This window comes from Callorhinus ursinus, unplaced genomic scaffold, assembly GCF_003265705.2.
Source record: "Callorhinus ursinus isolate GAN/ISIS: 27379988/994484 unplaced genomic scaffold, GSC_fseal_2.0 scaffold14, whole genome shotgun sequence".
In the NCBI taxonomy this organism is placed as follows: Eukaryota; Metazoa; Chordata; class Mammalia; order Carnivora; family Otariidae; genus Callorhinus; species Callorhinus ursinus.
Genome location: NW_027397076.1, coordinates 9,542,586 through 9,557,923, shown reverse-complemented (window position 1 = coordinate 9,557,923; position 15,338 = coordinate 9,542,586). Strand labels below are relative to the sequence as shown.

Genomic DNA, 15,338 nt, shown 5'->3' with positions numbered 1-15,338 from the left:
CCAAGAGTTCCTATGGCTAAGAAAGGGTAGGTGAGGGAACTATAGGCTTTGAAACAGGGTTTCCTAAACATGGTCAAGATGTTAGGAGGCAAAATGGTAGAGCCACATGTTCACTAAGTATTCTGCATGAATAGAAGGGACAGTTTGTTCCTTATAATGTAGGTATGTGTGGCAGCTAGGTGAGACAACAAATGATCTGGGACAATTGAAAATGTTTCTTTCTAAGGGGAGCCCTCGTATACTGTTGGTGGGAATGCAAGCTGGTGCAGCCACTCTGGAAAACAGTATGGAGTTCCCTCAAAAACTTGAAAATAGAACTACCCTATGACCCAGGAATTGCACTATTGGGTATTTACCCCAAAGATAAAAATGTAGTAATCCAAAGGGACACCTGCACCCCAATGTTTATAGCAGCAATGTCCACAATAGCCAAACTATGGAAAGAGCTCAGATGTCCATCGACAGATGAATGGATTAAGATGTGGTGTGTACACACACACACACACACACACACACACAGTGGAATGCTATTCAGCCATCAAAAAGATGAAATCTTACCATTTGCAATGACGTGGATGGAACTGGAGGGTATAATGCTAAGTGAAATAAGTAATTCAGAGAAAGAATTATCATATGGTTTCACTCGTGTGGAATTTAAGAAACATAACAAAGGATCATAGGGGAACGGAGTCCCTTCCATTTCTGTACGTTTTCTTCTAAAACTTAGAAGCCAAGTGAATTTACTACTTTGGAATATCTGACTTTGCTGTTCTCAGGCTTTTTTTTTTCTTTCCAATTCAGTCGATTCCAGATAGTGGTAGTTATGGGTGAGTGTTGCATTACTGAAGATGTGTGAGAGTTAGGAAATTAGCCTTCATTTAAATATTTAAACTGAGAACAGATATTAAATATTGTGCTTCTGGAAATGTAAGGAACTTGATTTGTATGTTTTTGTCTTCCATGCCTTCAGGCTAGCAACATGGTGAGTGTCAAAATATAGAACTTACTGTTATGAAGGTACTTTAAATTTTGTCATATGTGAAATCTTACAAAGATTCTAGACTTTAATACATTGTTCTCCCCTTTCTTACACAGATTTTGTTAATTTTCTTACAAAAAATGGATTTGCTACTAACCAAAACTCCTCCTGATGAGATAAAAAACAGTGTCCTACCAATGGTTTACAGAGCGCTAGAGGCTCCTTCCATTCAGATCCAGGTATAATATTTGATTTTTTTTCTTTAATAATGTCTTTGATTTATTTTTATTATTAAAGCAAAAGAAAGAAGTACATTTTAGGTTGGAGTTATAAAATCTTTTCTATAAAAACTCAATAGTGATATATATTAATCCATTGAATTGGATTGTATACTATTACTAAAATGTATCTAATCCCAACTAATTTAAAGCATCAGTTGACAAATACCTGTATTAATGAAGTGTAATTACTCATTACTTTTATTTATGAAAAATGTTCTATCCTGGAACATTTGAGTTATGGTAGTTTGGATCAGTATAACTTCTTCCTGAATGAGTAACTAACATAGGAATGAATATGTCAAAGATACATGTGCCTTTTTCTTATGAAAACATTAAGTAGGTACTCCCGTACTCATAATTTTCTTTCATGCTTGATAACTCAATCTTCTAAGTGTTCCTTCTATACTGAAGTTAATTTGTATAGCAAGTAGATAGAAAACCAGACAGTAATTTAGTGTGACCATTCCTAATGCATTTATACTCATGCTTGTGTGTCACAAAGGTGATGTTAAAACATCGTGTATTTTGCCAAACTTTCAGTTCTTTAGTTTTGCTATTAAAAGTTTGGCTCTATAGTGCTGTCTAGAAAAAAATTTTGGATCATTGTTAAAAGTGTAATTAATTTTTTGATTTTTTACTTTGGAAAATAAGTACTTATGTTAAGATCATCTCACTGCTTAATGGTTTTATATTTAAAGTTTCTTTGCCAGTATAGAAATTCTAGTAAAGAAAAACAGAATTTTAATTTTTTAAAAAGATTTTATTTATTTATTTGGCAGAGAGAGAGAGCACAAGCAGGGGGAGTGACAGGCAGAGGGAGAAGGAGGCTCCCCGCTGAACAAGGAGCCTGGTACGGAACTCAATCCCAGGACCCTGGGATCATGACCTGAGCCAAAGGCAGAACATTAACCGACTGAGCCACCCAAGCATCCCTAGAATTTTAATTTTTAAAAGTTATTGACCAAAACCTTCTTTTTCCTAATGTGAACCTAATATTGGGGGCGCCTGGCTGGCTCAGTCAGTAGAGCATGTGACTCTGGATCGCAGGGTTGTGAGTCTTGAGCCCCACATTGGGTGTAGAGATTAGTTAAAAATGAGTGATGTGAACCTAATACCACATATATAAGGTCACTTTTTTGGCTCATTTTAGTCTTTATCTAAGTTCTTTTGTTTATTCAAAGTTGTGAAATTATTGTTAAATTTTGTCCTTACAAGGTCATACCTTCTTAAAGGTGAGGATATGCTGCCTTTGTCCAAATGACATGGGATGATTGGGGACGGTGTACTTATTTCTACTTTTTAGCCCTTTCCAAAGGAGTTATGAATTATAGCTTCTTAAAACATTCCTACAGGTCCTGTGTAGCCAACCTGGTTTTATAGTCACTGAGATTAGGAAGGAGAGAAGAGGTTGAGTGACATGAAAGCCCATTTTTTTTCCTAAGGGGGTTCATTTAGCTAATAAGTATCAGCCAATAAGTATTTATTGAAATAGTTAATATTTAATCCAGATTGACCTGTGCAACTTCGCTGAATTTTACAAACCAGCATTTCTTGTATCATTCAATATAAGTCTTTAGTCACCAGTCCAGTTAATTAGTATCAGCATTGCTTGGTAGAGTCTGATAAAGTTAAAAGACTAAGCTTTGGGAGAATACTAGAACAAGAGCAAGAAACAAAAATCTTTTCAAATTTCATCCAAGTAGAAGGCTGGAAGGTAACTTCTGAAATTCATTTTGGACTGGCATTTTTAAAGTGAAGTTTGATTAGAAATATTTAAGAGGCTAAAGAGTTTAGAAAAACACTTGGGAAAGTAGAAGATGGTTTATTAAACTTAGGATGCTTAGAGGCATGAATAAAAATATGTTTGTGAACCAATTTAAAAAATTTTTACCTTTAAAATTAAACATAGAAGCTATGTTTATTCTCCCATCTCCATGACCAGTTATAAAGTATAAACTAAGAGGTAGAAGTTCCTGAGAATGAGCTAATAACAAGTTTGTTTCAGTGTCCTGTTCTTAGGTTCTTCATCCTATTTCCTCTTTGGGAAAGAGCTCTTCATCCTTTCCTTTAGCTGTATGATTTAGACATAATTTAACCTACTTTGTAACCTTCTGCTGGGTTATACAGCACAATGCATGTACATGCTTACTCTCTTGAATTAAATGCTGACCTTCCCTATGGAGGCACCCTCTGGTAACAGGAGCAGTGTCTCCCGAACTGCTCACCCTTGCCTATTCTCTCCCATCTGTGGAAAATGTCCCCTTGAATGTAGCATGTACTTTTTATCCTCGAGTTATGTCACCCACTTATTTGTTATAGTTCTGAGTGGAAATAAACATATAATTCATATCTGCCTTTTGGAAATCTGGGAATAAAGCAAATAAAACAGGTGGCCATTATTTTGATAACAGATTCTTAGTGGTTAATTCATTTCTATCTGCTAACTACAAATTAATGTCTTTAAGTATACCAAATATTGTTTAACTATTTCCCTGATACATATTTATGCCTCCATTTTCTTCAATAATCCCTTCTATGCTTTGCTACAAGGATCATTCTGCCCTTATAAGGTATCTGAGATATATGTTCTTCAGCCAGTTAGTTATCAAGCCATTTCTTGTTCTTTTCCTTAACTCATTTAGTTCCCTTTTCCTTAGTCATCTCCCATTTTCCTCTGTTAGCCTCATTCAGAGTCCCAGTTACAGTCATTTACATTACGGCCAACATTAGTTAACAGTGTTTTAAACTTTTTCCTGTTTCTATGAGTTATACTGGCTTAAGTTTCAGAATTTGGAAGTACTTAAAAATATAAAGAAAATTAAAATCCTTTTTCAGAGATACCCAGAGTTAACATTTCCAGATCTATCCTTATATCTTTTTCCCTAAGCCTATAGACAGATACATGTACCTACACATTTTAAAAATTGGGATTATATAATAGTGTCTTATTGCATTTTCTCCCCGGTATTATTAAACAAACTTTTAAAATATATTAAAGAAAATATTTGTATTATATTCTGTCATAAGGATATATGTAACAGCTAAGAAATCCCTTATTTAAGATGAATAATTGTGTGTCACTTTGTACTTGATTTTCCCTCATTGTTAAAGATAGCAAAACTTAGGTGTTCCCATTCTTAAATAATAAATGATGAATTGTGTTGTCAGGGAAAGAAATTAGGTATGAGACCAAGGAATGTTGTTATTATATGCTAGGTTGTATGACCTTGCATGATTTTGAGGAAGGTCTTTTGGGTCTGTTTCCTCATGTGTAAAATTGAAAACTAGTGATAACTCTTCTTCTTTCAAATAGTTGTTGAAATGAGCAAATGATATACATAAAAGTTTATTTCAAACTGTGTGACAAATTAGCCATGCAAATGCAAAATGTTTTTTAATATGTGGGAGAAAAGGTGAAGAGAATCTTTCCCTAAGATTGAATCAGTGTATTTTCTTAATAGGAACTCTGTTTAAACATCATTCCAACCTTTGCAAATCTTATAGACTACCCATCCATGAAAAATGCTTTGATACCAAGAATTAAAAATGCATGTCTACAAACATCTTCCCTTGCTGTAAGTAATTGCATATTAATTTTTGCTTTTCTTTAACTTCTCATTGTTTTAAATTATTTTCTTATTGTTAACCCTTTTATAGTTTGTTCGTATATTTCATCTTGGCTATAGGTAACCTGTATATAGTGCTATAAAAGTGATCAATAGCTGTAGTTTTCCCTGATACATAATTTTGCAGTATTACATCCCTGACCTTACTCCCATCCTCTTTGAGTGCTTCAGTAGAAAATTTGAGTAATTTTTCTTTCTTAATACTTTTCTGCTTTAATTCACAATTTATTTTGTTGTAGTTTTAAAATAATCATGAGAGTTTAACTTGGTGTATAAGCCTAAAAACTTTTTGAACAGCTTCCTTTTATAAACTGCCTTTACTTTTAGTCATCTATATTTTTGTATCTACCACTTACTTGCCTACTTTTAAAAAAATAAGGGTACAGTAAAATAATACATTAATAAGAACACAAGTGGGGAGAAATAGTACTCAAAAATCTAGCAGCTGATTCCTTTGAATACAGAATTTTAACACTTAACAGTTGGTAGTCAAGGAACTAGTAAATAGCAGTAAATATCAGTTCTCATTATCTCATACTGGGAGAAATATATATTTCCAACCTTTTCTCCAACAGTAGATCATAAGAATTTATCCCACAGATAATTCTTTATAGAAGTGACATTGAATATTCTCTTCAAACAGTAGCTTTAGAAAAGAGGAAAAAATGTCCTTCATTCATCTGATCAGTTCTTTATATTGATGTTTGATAATGGTCATGTTATTAAGTTTGCATTTTGTAAATATAGTTCTTTGGAGACCTCTTCCATCTTATTAGGTGAAATGTAAATTTAAATAAATATAAGCATTTGTAGCTTAAGCTTTTGCTTAAGGCAAAAGCAATTTAAATGACATGATTTTACCTTATAGCGATCCAATCCATTTTAGTCATGGGTTTTTTTGTTTGTTTGTTTGTTTGTTTTGGTATAAAAGCTCTGAGATGGAAACAACACCAAAATAGGAAAAAATATCATTGTTTACCAAAATGAACAAGTATGAAATGAAGTCAAGAAACCCAAGTTCGTATTCTGACTCTACTACTAACCGTCCTGTGCCATTGGGCAAGTTAATGTACCCCTCAGAGTCTTTTCATAAATATTAAAAAGATTTGAAATCCAGTTCTTTTCCTTGAAATTTTCTAAATTTTATGATTGAATTTTCAAAATAGATGGTAGTATACAGCTAAAAATTTCATTTTCAGAATGCCCTTTAAAAATCTGCAGGCACCTGGCTGGCTTGGTCATAGAACATGTGACTCTTGATCTTGGAGTTGTAAGTTCAAGCCCCAGTTTGGGTGTAGAGATTACTTAAAGTCAAATAAAAAATAAAATCTTCAGAAAAAAAGAAAATAAAAATATAAGTCACACTGTATTTATGGCAGCATAGATTTATTTTAGCATACATTTTGTCAAAGTACATGTTCTAGTTCAGTTCTAAGTATTTATGCAGAGTGAGGTGGGAAGCACTGATACTTAAATGATGTGTATTAATGCCTGGGGATGTTTATATCTCTCTTTTTAAGATGCCAACTGAGCCATTAAAGACATGATTACAAAGAGTTATAATGAATGTGTTTAGAACAGTAATTCTGGAATGGATTTGCATTTTATATACCACATACAGTGTTCCTATCTTCAGAGGGGCAAATGTGAATTTTGAATTGCATTTATAGACATGGACCTCTAAGGTTAAAAAATTCTAACTGGGAAATTAGTGAAACATGAGTTGTGAGTTAGAATTGTATTTTAATACTGTTTCCTGAAAATAAAGAAAAATAAATTCTACATAGAGGTAGGTAAAATGCTCCAAGAGTTCTATTTCTTCATGACTTACATGACTAGTATTTTATATTAAAAATAAAAAAACTAGTATTTCTAGCATCTCTTGACACACATACACACACTTATAAAAATGTAGCAATTCCTTTTATAGCACTGATTCTAAGAGCATATTAATTAGATATCTTTTTGAGTTTGTAATATTCCTTATGTTTGAATTTCAGAAAACGATTATACCTTATTTTTCAGAGAACTTTTTTCCATCTTTCTTGTAGAAATATGATGCTTTTTTTAACCAACTAAATTATTTCTGCTTTGCTTAGTTTTTTTTTTTTTTGAAACTGCAGTTCTGTTGATAGGACCCTGACTCAAAGTATTCTTTCTTAAAAAATTGAAATATAATTAACGTACAGTGTTATATTAGTTTCAGACGTATAATACAATAATTGAACAATTCTGTACCCTCCTCAGTGCTCATCACGATAAGTATACTCTTAATCCCCTTTATTTCACCTAGCCCCCTACCCACCTCCCCTTTGGCAACCACCAGTTTTTTGTATTTAACAGTGTGCTGTATTTTTTTGATTTGCCTTTTTTCTGAACGTATTCTATCTTAACATATTCAAGCTAAAAAAATAGGGTGTGAAATATTTATCAAAATTGTCAAGCGAATATAGATAAAATTTTGATAAAAGCACTAAGTATCAGGTTTTAGTATCTGTGTTAAAGAATATATTTAGAAATAGGAAACTTTTTGTCGGGTAAAATATAGATACTTTTCACATGTTGCTGAAATATTTAATTTAAGAATGAATTAAGCCTGAGGAAGAGAAAAGTATTGGAAGCCTAGTAAAATCCTCTCATTTGATAGGAGAATGTAGTCCCTTTTATAAATCAGATGTCCCCAAAGAAATATTGTTAGTAAACATATATATAGCAAAGCTTCTCAAATCCAAATCACTTCATTTAGAAGGATACAAATTGAAGTCATTCCTTACCTTTAGCTAACTAGTGTCCTGGTAAAGCAATCATGAATTCTTTCTGAAACAAGTCCAGGGGAATTAGTAAATACATGGATTTCCTACATTATTAAGGGATGAGAGCTTTTAAACCTACTTTTATTCTTGAGATTTTAACATATCTATATGAAGATTAAATTTGTAGTTAAACATTTTGTTCTAGATTGCAAAAACTTTAAATGACTAATGCAATTTACCTCTTTTAATAGGTTCGTGTAAATTCATTAGTGTGCTTAGGAAAGATTTTGGAATACTTGGATAAGTGGTTTGTACTTGATGATATCCTGCCCTTCTTGCAACAGATTCCATCCAAGGAACCTGCAGTCCTCATGGGAATTTTAGGTAGCTGAAAACTTAATGTCATTTGATGCAGCTTTATTATTTTATAGTCATGCAAATGAATCTTCCAAATTACAAAACCTTTGTATCCTTTTTTCAAGTATATAGCATTTAGTAATTGAGGAATGGTGGGATAAATACCATGATATAACTTTTCTTTGTGTTAATTTTAGCAAAAACTGTAGTCTTCCTTGACATTTACAAAAGAATTAGACATTTGGGAATCCTAGCTTCACAAATATCGTGATCACATGTAGTTTTCTCTGTAAAATGATTCCAAATAAGAGAGGCAAAAAAAGCTGCTTGAAATGCTGATACCAGTCGTAATAGTAATACTTGATGGTTATTTGGTACTCAGTTTGTAAAAGGCACTATGCTGAGTATTTTTGCTGCATTATCTCATTTTGTCCTCTCCAAATTCCAGTGAGATAGGTACTGTTATTTCTGTTTTACAGTAAGGAAATTGAGGCCCAGAGTTTAAGTAAGTTATCCAAGATAACACAACTGATAAGTGGTAGAGCTGGTTCTTAATTTATATATGTCCAAATCTTAACAAGTATGTTTCACTATTAAGTGATGTGCTTATGAAGCATATTAGCCTTACAGCACATTCTATCAGCATAATTACAAATTACTCTGTCAAGAAACTCTGAAATTATTATTAGTTAAAGCTTTGACAGTCCAGTCTGGAAATTCTGAGGTTCTGCTATACTCATGGAAACAGACATAATTGTAGAAGCACAAAAACATTAACAAGTTTACTTTTTACTAATTTTAAAGTCTGTTAATTTTGAAGAAAAACCAAATTACTCAGCTGTGTATTTTTAACACCTACTGTAGTGCCTGGTCTATAGAAAGCTCTCAGTAAATATTTGTAGGAATGGTCAGCAAATAATTTATTGTGGACCTCTGTAAGCATGGGATGTGGTATGAAACTTTTGGGTTCAATGAAATTAGTCTTCTTGAGAAGGAGTTTGACATAGTGGAAAAAGCCCTAGCTCCAATCCTGGCTGTGTCAGTTCTTGGAATGACTTTGGAAAAGTTGCTTCATCTAACAAATGAGGATGAAAATGCATCATTATGGGAGTCTTATGAGAATTCAGTGAGAAAATGGGAAGGGAAGAGTAATGAGCATAGCAATTAAGTGCCTAGCGAATAAACATTTAGTAGGTGTTCAGTAAAGTTACTCTTTGAGTATTTAAGTGAAGTGTACATTAACAGCAAAATGATAGGATATGGTGTGTTCTAAGGCTATGGGTTATATACAAAACACAACAAAAGCATTCAGAGAATGAGAAACAAATGTGCTTAGTTTACCAAATGAAGGCTTTGTGGAATAGGTGTAATAAGCAGGGTCTTGAAGTTTGAGTAAATAGGTGAGACTATAGGGAAGGATTGTGTGGAGTTGAATTAAATTATTAAAGTTTCAAACATGTTAAGTCTGATTAAAGAATGAATAAAGGTGTAGGACCTATACTCACACACTTGTGAAACAGATGTCTCAAATTTGAATGGGAAGTCTGAACTATATATTCAGATGTTTTCAGGATAGAGGGTCATTCTGTAACCTTGCTGCTGCACTGTGGTAAGGCTTTTAATGTTATGCTAACAAATGTGCTCTTAAGCCAAAAGAATTCAGGATAAATATGTCATATTTAAATCTAAGCTGGTGATAAAACTGAAATCATTCTGATCCATATGTAAGAACATCCTCATTCTAGGTGCTGACAAGGAAAAATTTGTAATTATATTAATTATCAAGAGATTTCATGTAGATATAGTAATGTCTATTAATTTGTGGTATTGAACTATAAAATTTGTCTCATTCTTTTCTATCAGGTATTTACAAATGTACTTTTACACATAAGAAGTTGGGAATCACCAAAGAGCAGTTGGCTGGAAAAGTATTGCCTCATCTGATTCCCCTGAGTATTGAAAATAATCTTAATCTCAATCAGGTAGGAACAGTTTTGTGTTTTATTCAGTTTATTCAGCTTACTGTTTTCTTGGCACTAAATATATAAATACATTACATTTAAGTGTTGCTAAAACAAGGAAAAATAGCCAAAGAGTTCAAAAAAGAAAGTTTGTGGATTCAAAGTAAGGAGTATGTGAGTTGGAAGGATTATTGAAGGCCTCACTGGGAGATAGTAAATGACTAGAACATAGAAAGATGTGTAGGATTTGGGGCTACTTCAAATTTGGGGCTGGGAAGTTGACACGAACAAAGAAAAAAAATCAATGTAATGTGTCTGGGGTGTATATCTGTTATTTATTGCTTCATAACAAATTACCATAAACTAGATGGTTATTTCATTGTTTCTGTGGATCAGCCAAACCAGGGCATGGATTATCTGTTCAGAGTTTTCACAATGTTACAGTCAAAGGCTGGTGACTCATGTGAAGTCTCAGTTGGGGGAAAGAAGGATCTGCTTCTAAGCTACTTACATGGTTGTTGGCAGGATTCAGTTCCTTTTAGGTTGTTGGACTGAGGGCCTCAGTTCCTAGCTCTCTGTTAGGTGGGTGCACTGTCAGTTCTTTGCTTCATGGGCCTTCCAACATGGCAACTTGTTTCATCAGAGTGGGAAAGAGAATCTGCTAGACAGATGAAGGTACAGCATCCTGTAGTGTAATCAAGGAAATGACATCCAGTATCTTTGCTGCATTCTCTTGATTACCAGCAAGTCACAGCTCCTGCCCACTCTCAAAGATAGGGAGTTACACAAAGCCCTGAGTAGCAGAATGAGATAATTGGGAACCAGTTTAGAGTCTATCTGCCATAGGAAATGAATAATCCAGTTTGACTGAGAGATACCTATAAATACAGTAGGGGAGTAATGGGAGAGAGGTAAACTGAGACTAGTATAAGTAGACTTTAAATTGCTCTCTGATTTAGGTATTTGCTTTTTTGTTGTTGTGATTTTTATTTTAATTCCAGTATAGTTAACATACAGTGTTATATTAGTTTCAGGTGTACTGGTTTAGGTATTTGAAATTTCAAGATGTGGTAAACATTTGCTCAAAGAGGTAATGTATTCAAAGATTATTATATAATTATCTCTCTGCATAGCTCTATCACTGTAGTTATCACAGGTATGTACTCATGTGTCTGCCTTTCCCAGAAGGCTGGTTATTATATCTTATACTTTATTATACCCACAGCACTTAGTGCAGTGCTAAAACCAAAAATATTTATTGAACTGAGAGAAAATTTGAGTTAGAGTAATGACAAGTCATTTTATTCACTTTAGAACTGGTGTTTAATGGAGTAAAATGGAAAAAAGACTGGGATTGGTTGGTTACTGTTTACCAGGGAGTGTCAGAAATGGATAGGCAGGGAAGATTGGGAATTAGGTACTGAAAGTGAATTAGAGCAATTAAGGAAGCAGAAAGCTGGGAGTTAAGCAGGAAAGCTTTTGGCCTTAGAGGGAAGTGCTGAGTGAATAGAGTTTTGGAGTTAGAGAAATTTATAAAATTAATCAGACCCCCTCTGCCACTCTTGCTCCGGGATCCCCCGCGCCAGAGACGCAGCAGCGCTCCCGCCGCCCACACCCACTGCGCCCTCGCTCGCCTGTCCTCCCCAAGCCGGTCCGTGCCGCCGCAGGCGCCCGGTCCACCACCACCCTCTGCAGCCATGTCCACCAGGTCCGTGTCCTCGTCCTCCTACCGCAGGATGTTCGGCGGCCCCGGCACCGGGAGCCGGCCGAGCTCCACACGGAGCTACGTGACCACGTCCATCCGCACCTACAACCTGGGCAGCGCGTTGCGCCCCAGCACCAGCCGCAGCCTCTATGCCTCGTCCCCGGGAGGCTCGTACGCCACGCGCTCCTCTGCCGTGCCCCTGCGGCACAGTGTGCCCAGCGTCCGCCAGCTGCAGGACTCGGTGGACTTCTCGCTGGCCGACGCCATCAACACCGAGTTCAAGAACACCCACACCAACGAGAAAGTGGAGCTGCAGGAGCTGAATGACCGCTTTGCCAACTATATCGACAAGGTGCGCTTCCTGGAGCAGCAGAACAAGATCCTGCTAGCCGAGCTCAAGCAGCTCAAGGGCCAGGGCAAGTCGCGCCTGGGGGACCTCTACGAGGAGGAGATGCGGGAGCTGCGCCGGCAGGTGGACCAGCTCACCAACGACAAGGCCCGCGTCGAGGTGGAGTGCGACAACCTGGCCGAGGACATCATGCGGCTCCGGGAGAAGTTGCAAGAGGAGATGCTTCAGAGAGAGGAAGCCGAGAGCACCCTGCAGTCTTTCAGACAGGATGTTGACAATGCTTCTTTGGCACGTCTTGACCTTGAGCGTAAAGTGGAATCCTTGCAAGAAGAGATTGCCTTTTTGAAGAAACTACATGATGAGGAAATCCAGGAGCTGCAGGCCCAGATTCAGGACCAGCATGTCCAAATCGATATGGATGTTTCCAAGCCTGACCTCACGGCTGCCCTGCATGATGTACGCCAGCAGTATGAAAGTGTGGCTGCCAAGAACCTTCAGGAGGCCGAGGAATGGTACAAGTCCAAGTTTGCCGATCTCTCTGAGGCTGCTAACCGGAACAACGATGCTCTGCGCCAGGCAAAGCAGGAGTCGAATGAGTACCGGAGACAGGTGCAGTCCCTCACCTGCGAAGTGGACGCCCTCAAAGGGACTAATGAGTCTCTGGAACGCCAGATGCGTGAAATGGAAGAGAACTTCGCTGTCGAAGCTGCTAACTACCAAGACACTATTGGCCACCTGCAGGATGAGATTCAGAACATGAAGGATGGCCCGTCACCTTCGGGAATACCAGGACCTGCTGAATGTCAAGATGGCTCTCGACATTGAGATTGCCACCTACAGGAAGCTGCTGGAAGGCGAGGAGAGCAGGATTACTCTGCCTCCTCCAAACTTTTCTTCCCTGAACCTGAGGGAAACCAGTCTGGATTCCCTCCCTCTGGTTGACACTCACTCAAAAAGGACACTTCTGATTAAGATGGTTGAGACTAGAGATGGACAGATTATCAATGAAACTTCTCAGCATCACGATGACCTTGAGTAAAGAGGGCACAGAGTCGATGCAGCAATACTACCAGCAAGAATAAAAAAAGAAATCCGTATCTTAAAGAAACAGCTTTCAAGTGCCTTTCTGCAGTTTTTCAGGAGCGCAAGATAGATTTGGAATAGGAATAATCTCTAGTTCTTAAGAACCAACACTCTTAAAAGATTTAGAAGAAAGTTTACAACATAATCTAGTTTATGAAGAAAACTTGTGCTAGAATACTTTTTAAAAAGTATTTTTGAATACCATTAAAACTGCTTTTTTTCCAACAAGTATCTGATCAACTTGTTTCTGCTTCAATAAATCTTTGGAAAACTCAAAAAAAAATTAATCAGACCCAAATTTCATTTGAAGTGGTAGGGTAAGCCTCTGAAAGTTTGTGTCCCTAAATTTCAATTTTTGGTTTGATAGTTTCTTCATATCTTGGGAGGCAGGGTTGAAGTTACAATTGGAAAAAAGGGAAACAGTGAATATTGGGGAAAAATTGGATGATGATATAGCTAAGTCCAACTTTTGGTCATTTCTGTTCTTAGTTCTCACATTTATGATTTAGGATGTTTTTAAGTATTCCCAAATGCTTATAATATATAATTTCATTTGAAATGTGATGTTAGTTTTCTTCAGCTTTATGGTTTGAGAGTTTAGGGGCCTATTTTCATCAACAGAAATACTTTGATTCATATTTTCTGGTATTTTACAATAGTTAACATGGGTGTGGTCTTCTTTCCTATTCACTTCATGGAGAGGGTTCCTAATTTAAGATTCTGATTTAAAATAATCTAAGTATATTTTGCATTATGGAAAATGATAACTTGATTTAAGAAAGTACATTTTTTTTGCATTTGATTATAAAACAGGAAATACTAAGTAGCAATCAAAACATATCACAACTTGTGTTGGGTGAGGGTTCCAAAGACTACCTCCAGATTCAGTGATTCACGAGAAGGAGTCACAGGCCTAAGCATATAGTTGTAGTCATGGCTATGATTTTTTATGGCGAAAGGATATAAAGCAAAATCAGCAAAGGGAGAAGGCTTATAGGGCAGAGTCTGGAGGAAACCAGATCAACTTTCCAGAGTCATCTCCTCAATATACTTACTCTCCCTGGTAATGAGTTGTGACAGTATATGTGAAGTATTGTAGCTCCATCTGTCTGTCATGTACTCAAATTCCAGACTTCCAGAAGGAAAGCAGATGTTTGGCATAAAACAGTCTTTGTACAGTTTAGTGAGCCACTATCATCAGTTAATGATGGGAACTCTCCTAAAATCTGAGTTCCTGGACACTGGCCAAGGGCCAACCTTGCAAGCAGGCCTTTTCAAAGATAGCAGTCCAGGCCCACTGTGTTAATTCTTCTGAACCACTACATGCAACAGTATGGATGAATCTCACAAACATAATGTTGAGCAAGTGAAACCAGACACACCAAGATCTGCTGAATGATTCCATTTATATAAAGTACAAAAACAGTCAAAACTATACTACCAGAAGTCAGACTAGTTTTTACTCATAGGATAAGGGGGTGGGAAGTAGCTAGAAGGGGGCACAAGAAAGCTTTTGGGGTGCTGCCAGTGTTCTTTTTCTACATCTGACTAGTTAAATTCAATTTGAAATTTTTGGTATGTGTGCTTATATATGTATACTTTTCTGTTAGTATGTTATACTTCATTACAAAGTTAAAAAAACTAATCAGAGTGTCCATCCAGGTAAACTGCTAAGGAAATAATGCCTTTTGTTACTCTCATGGTAAGACAACGGATGATTGAGCATGGTGAGAAGCAGTGTCAAGTAGAAATGAGCACAAACTCTGGAGACAGACTTACATGAATTCTCATGCTGCCATATGTTAATTTAGTATCTCTTACTAAGTTGCTTTCTCTCTCCCTGAGCCATAGTTTCCTCCTGTATGGAATAGAAATATTAATAAACCTACTATGAAGAGTTGTATAAGCACCCAGTACAAAAAGAAGATTTGGGAGGGAAAGAGAGCAGTTTCTAGATTCCACTCGTAATATATGATATTGTTAAATAAATTGTTCACGATGATCTGAGATACCCTAAGAATCATCATTTAACCAAAGCTTTAACTACATTATGACATAGTATTAGACATACTTTAGGAACTATAATTATTTGGAAGTTAAACTATATACATTTAATATTTCTACTAACTTTAAAAAAGATTTATTTTAGCCAAGCATGTCATTTTTATAACGATCTGAATAAACTGATTTTGTTATGCATTATTAAATGGGTTGCTTCCAGATATGTACAAATTCAGATGGTCA

The 15,338-nt window shown here is 36.1% G+C and overlaps 2 protein-coding genes across 6 annotated transcripts in view; both read left to right on the top strand.

Annotated features, from left to right (window-relative positions):
* SCYL2 (SCY1 like pseudokinase 2) overlaps positions 1–15,338 on the top strand; it is a 60,593-nt gene that overhangs the window by 36,609 nt on the left and 8,646 nt on the right. For all 5 annotated transcript variants that reach the window (XM_025882397.2, XM_025882399.2, XM_073900435.1 and 2 more), the window contains exons 10-13: positions 1,096–1,218; positions 4,722–4,835; positions 7,891–8,023; positions 9,860–9,978. In XM_025882397.2, coding sequence (XP_025738182.1) covers positions 1,096–1,218; positions 4,722–4,835; positions 7,891–8,023; positions 9,860–9,978 — 489 coding nt within the window. The remainder of the gene's footprint in view (positions 1–1,095; positions 1,219–4,721; positions 4,836–7,890; positions 8,024–9,859; positions 9,979–15,338) is intronic.
* On the top strand, positions 11,516–13,377 carry LOC112831951 (vimentin-like). The gene is given in 2 exon segments (XM_073900437.1): positions 11,516–12,772; positions 12,774–13,377. Coding segments are annotated over 2 exon segments (1,395 nt in total). The 5' UTR covers positions 11,516–11,654; the 3' UTR covers positions 13,051–13,377.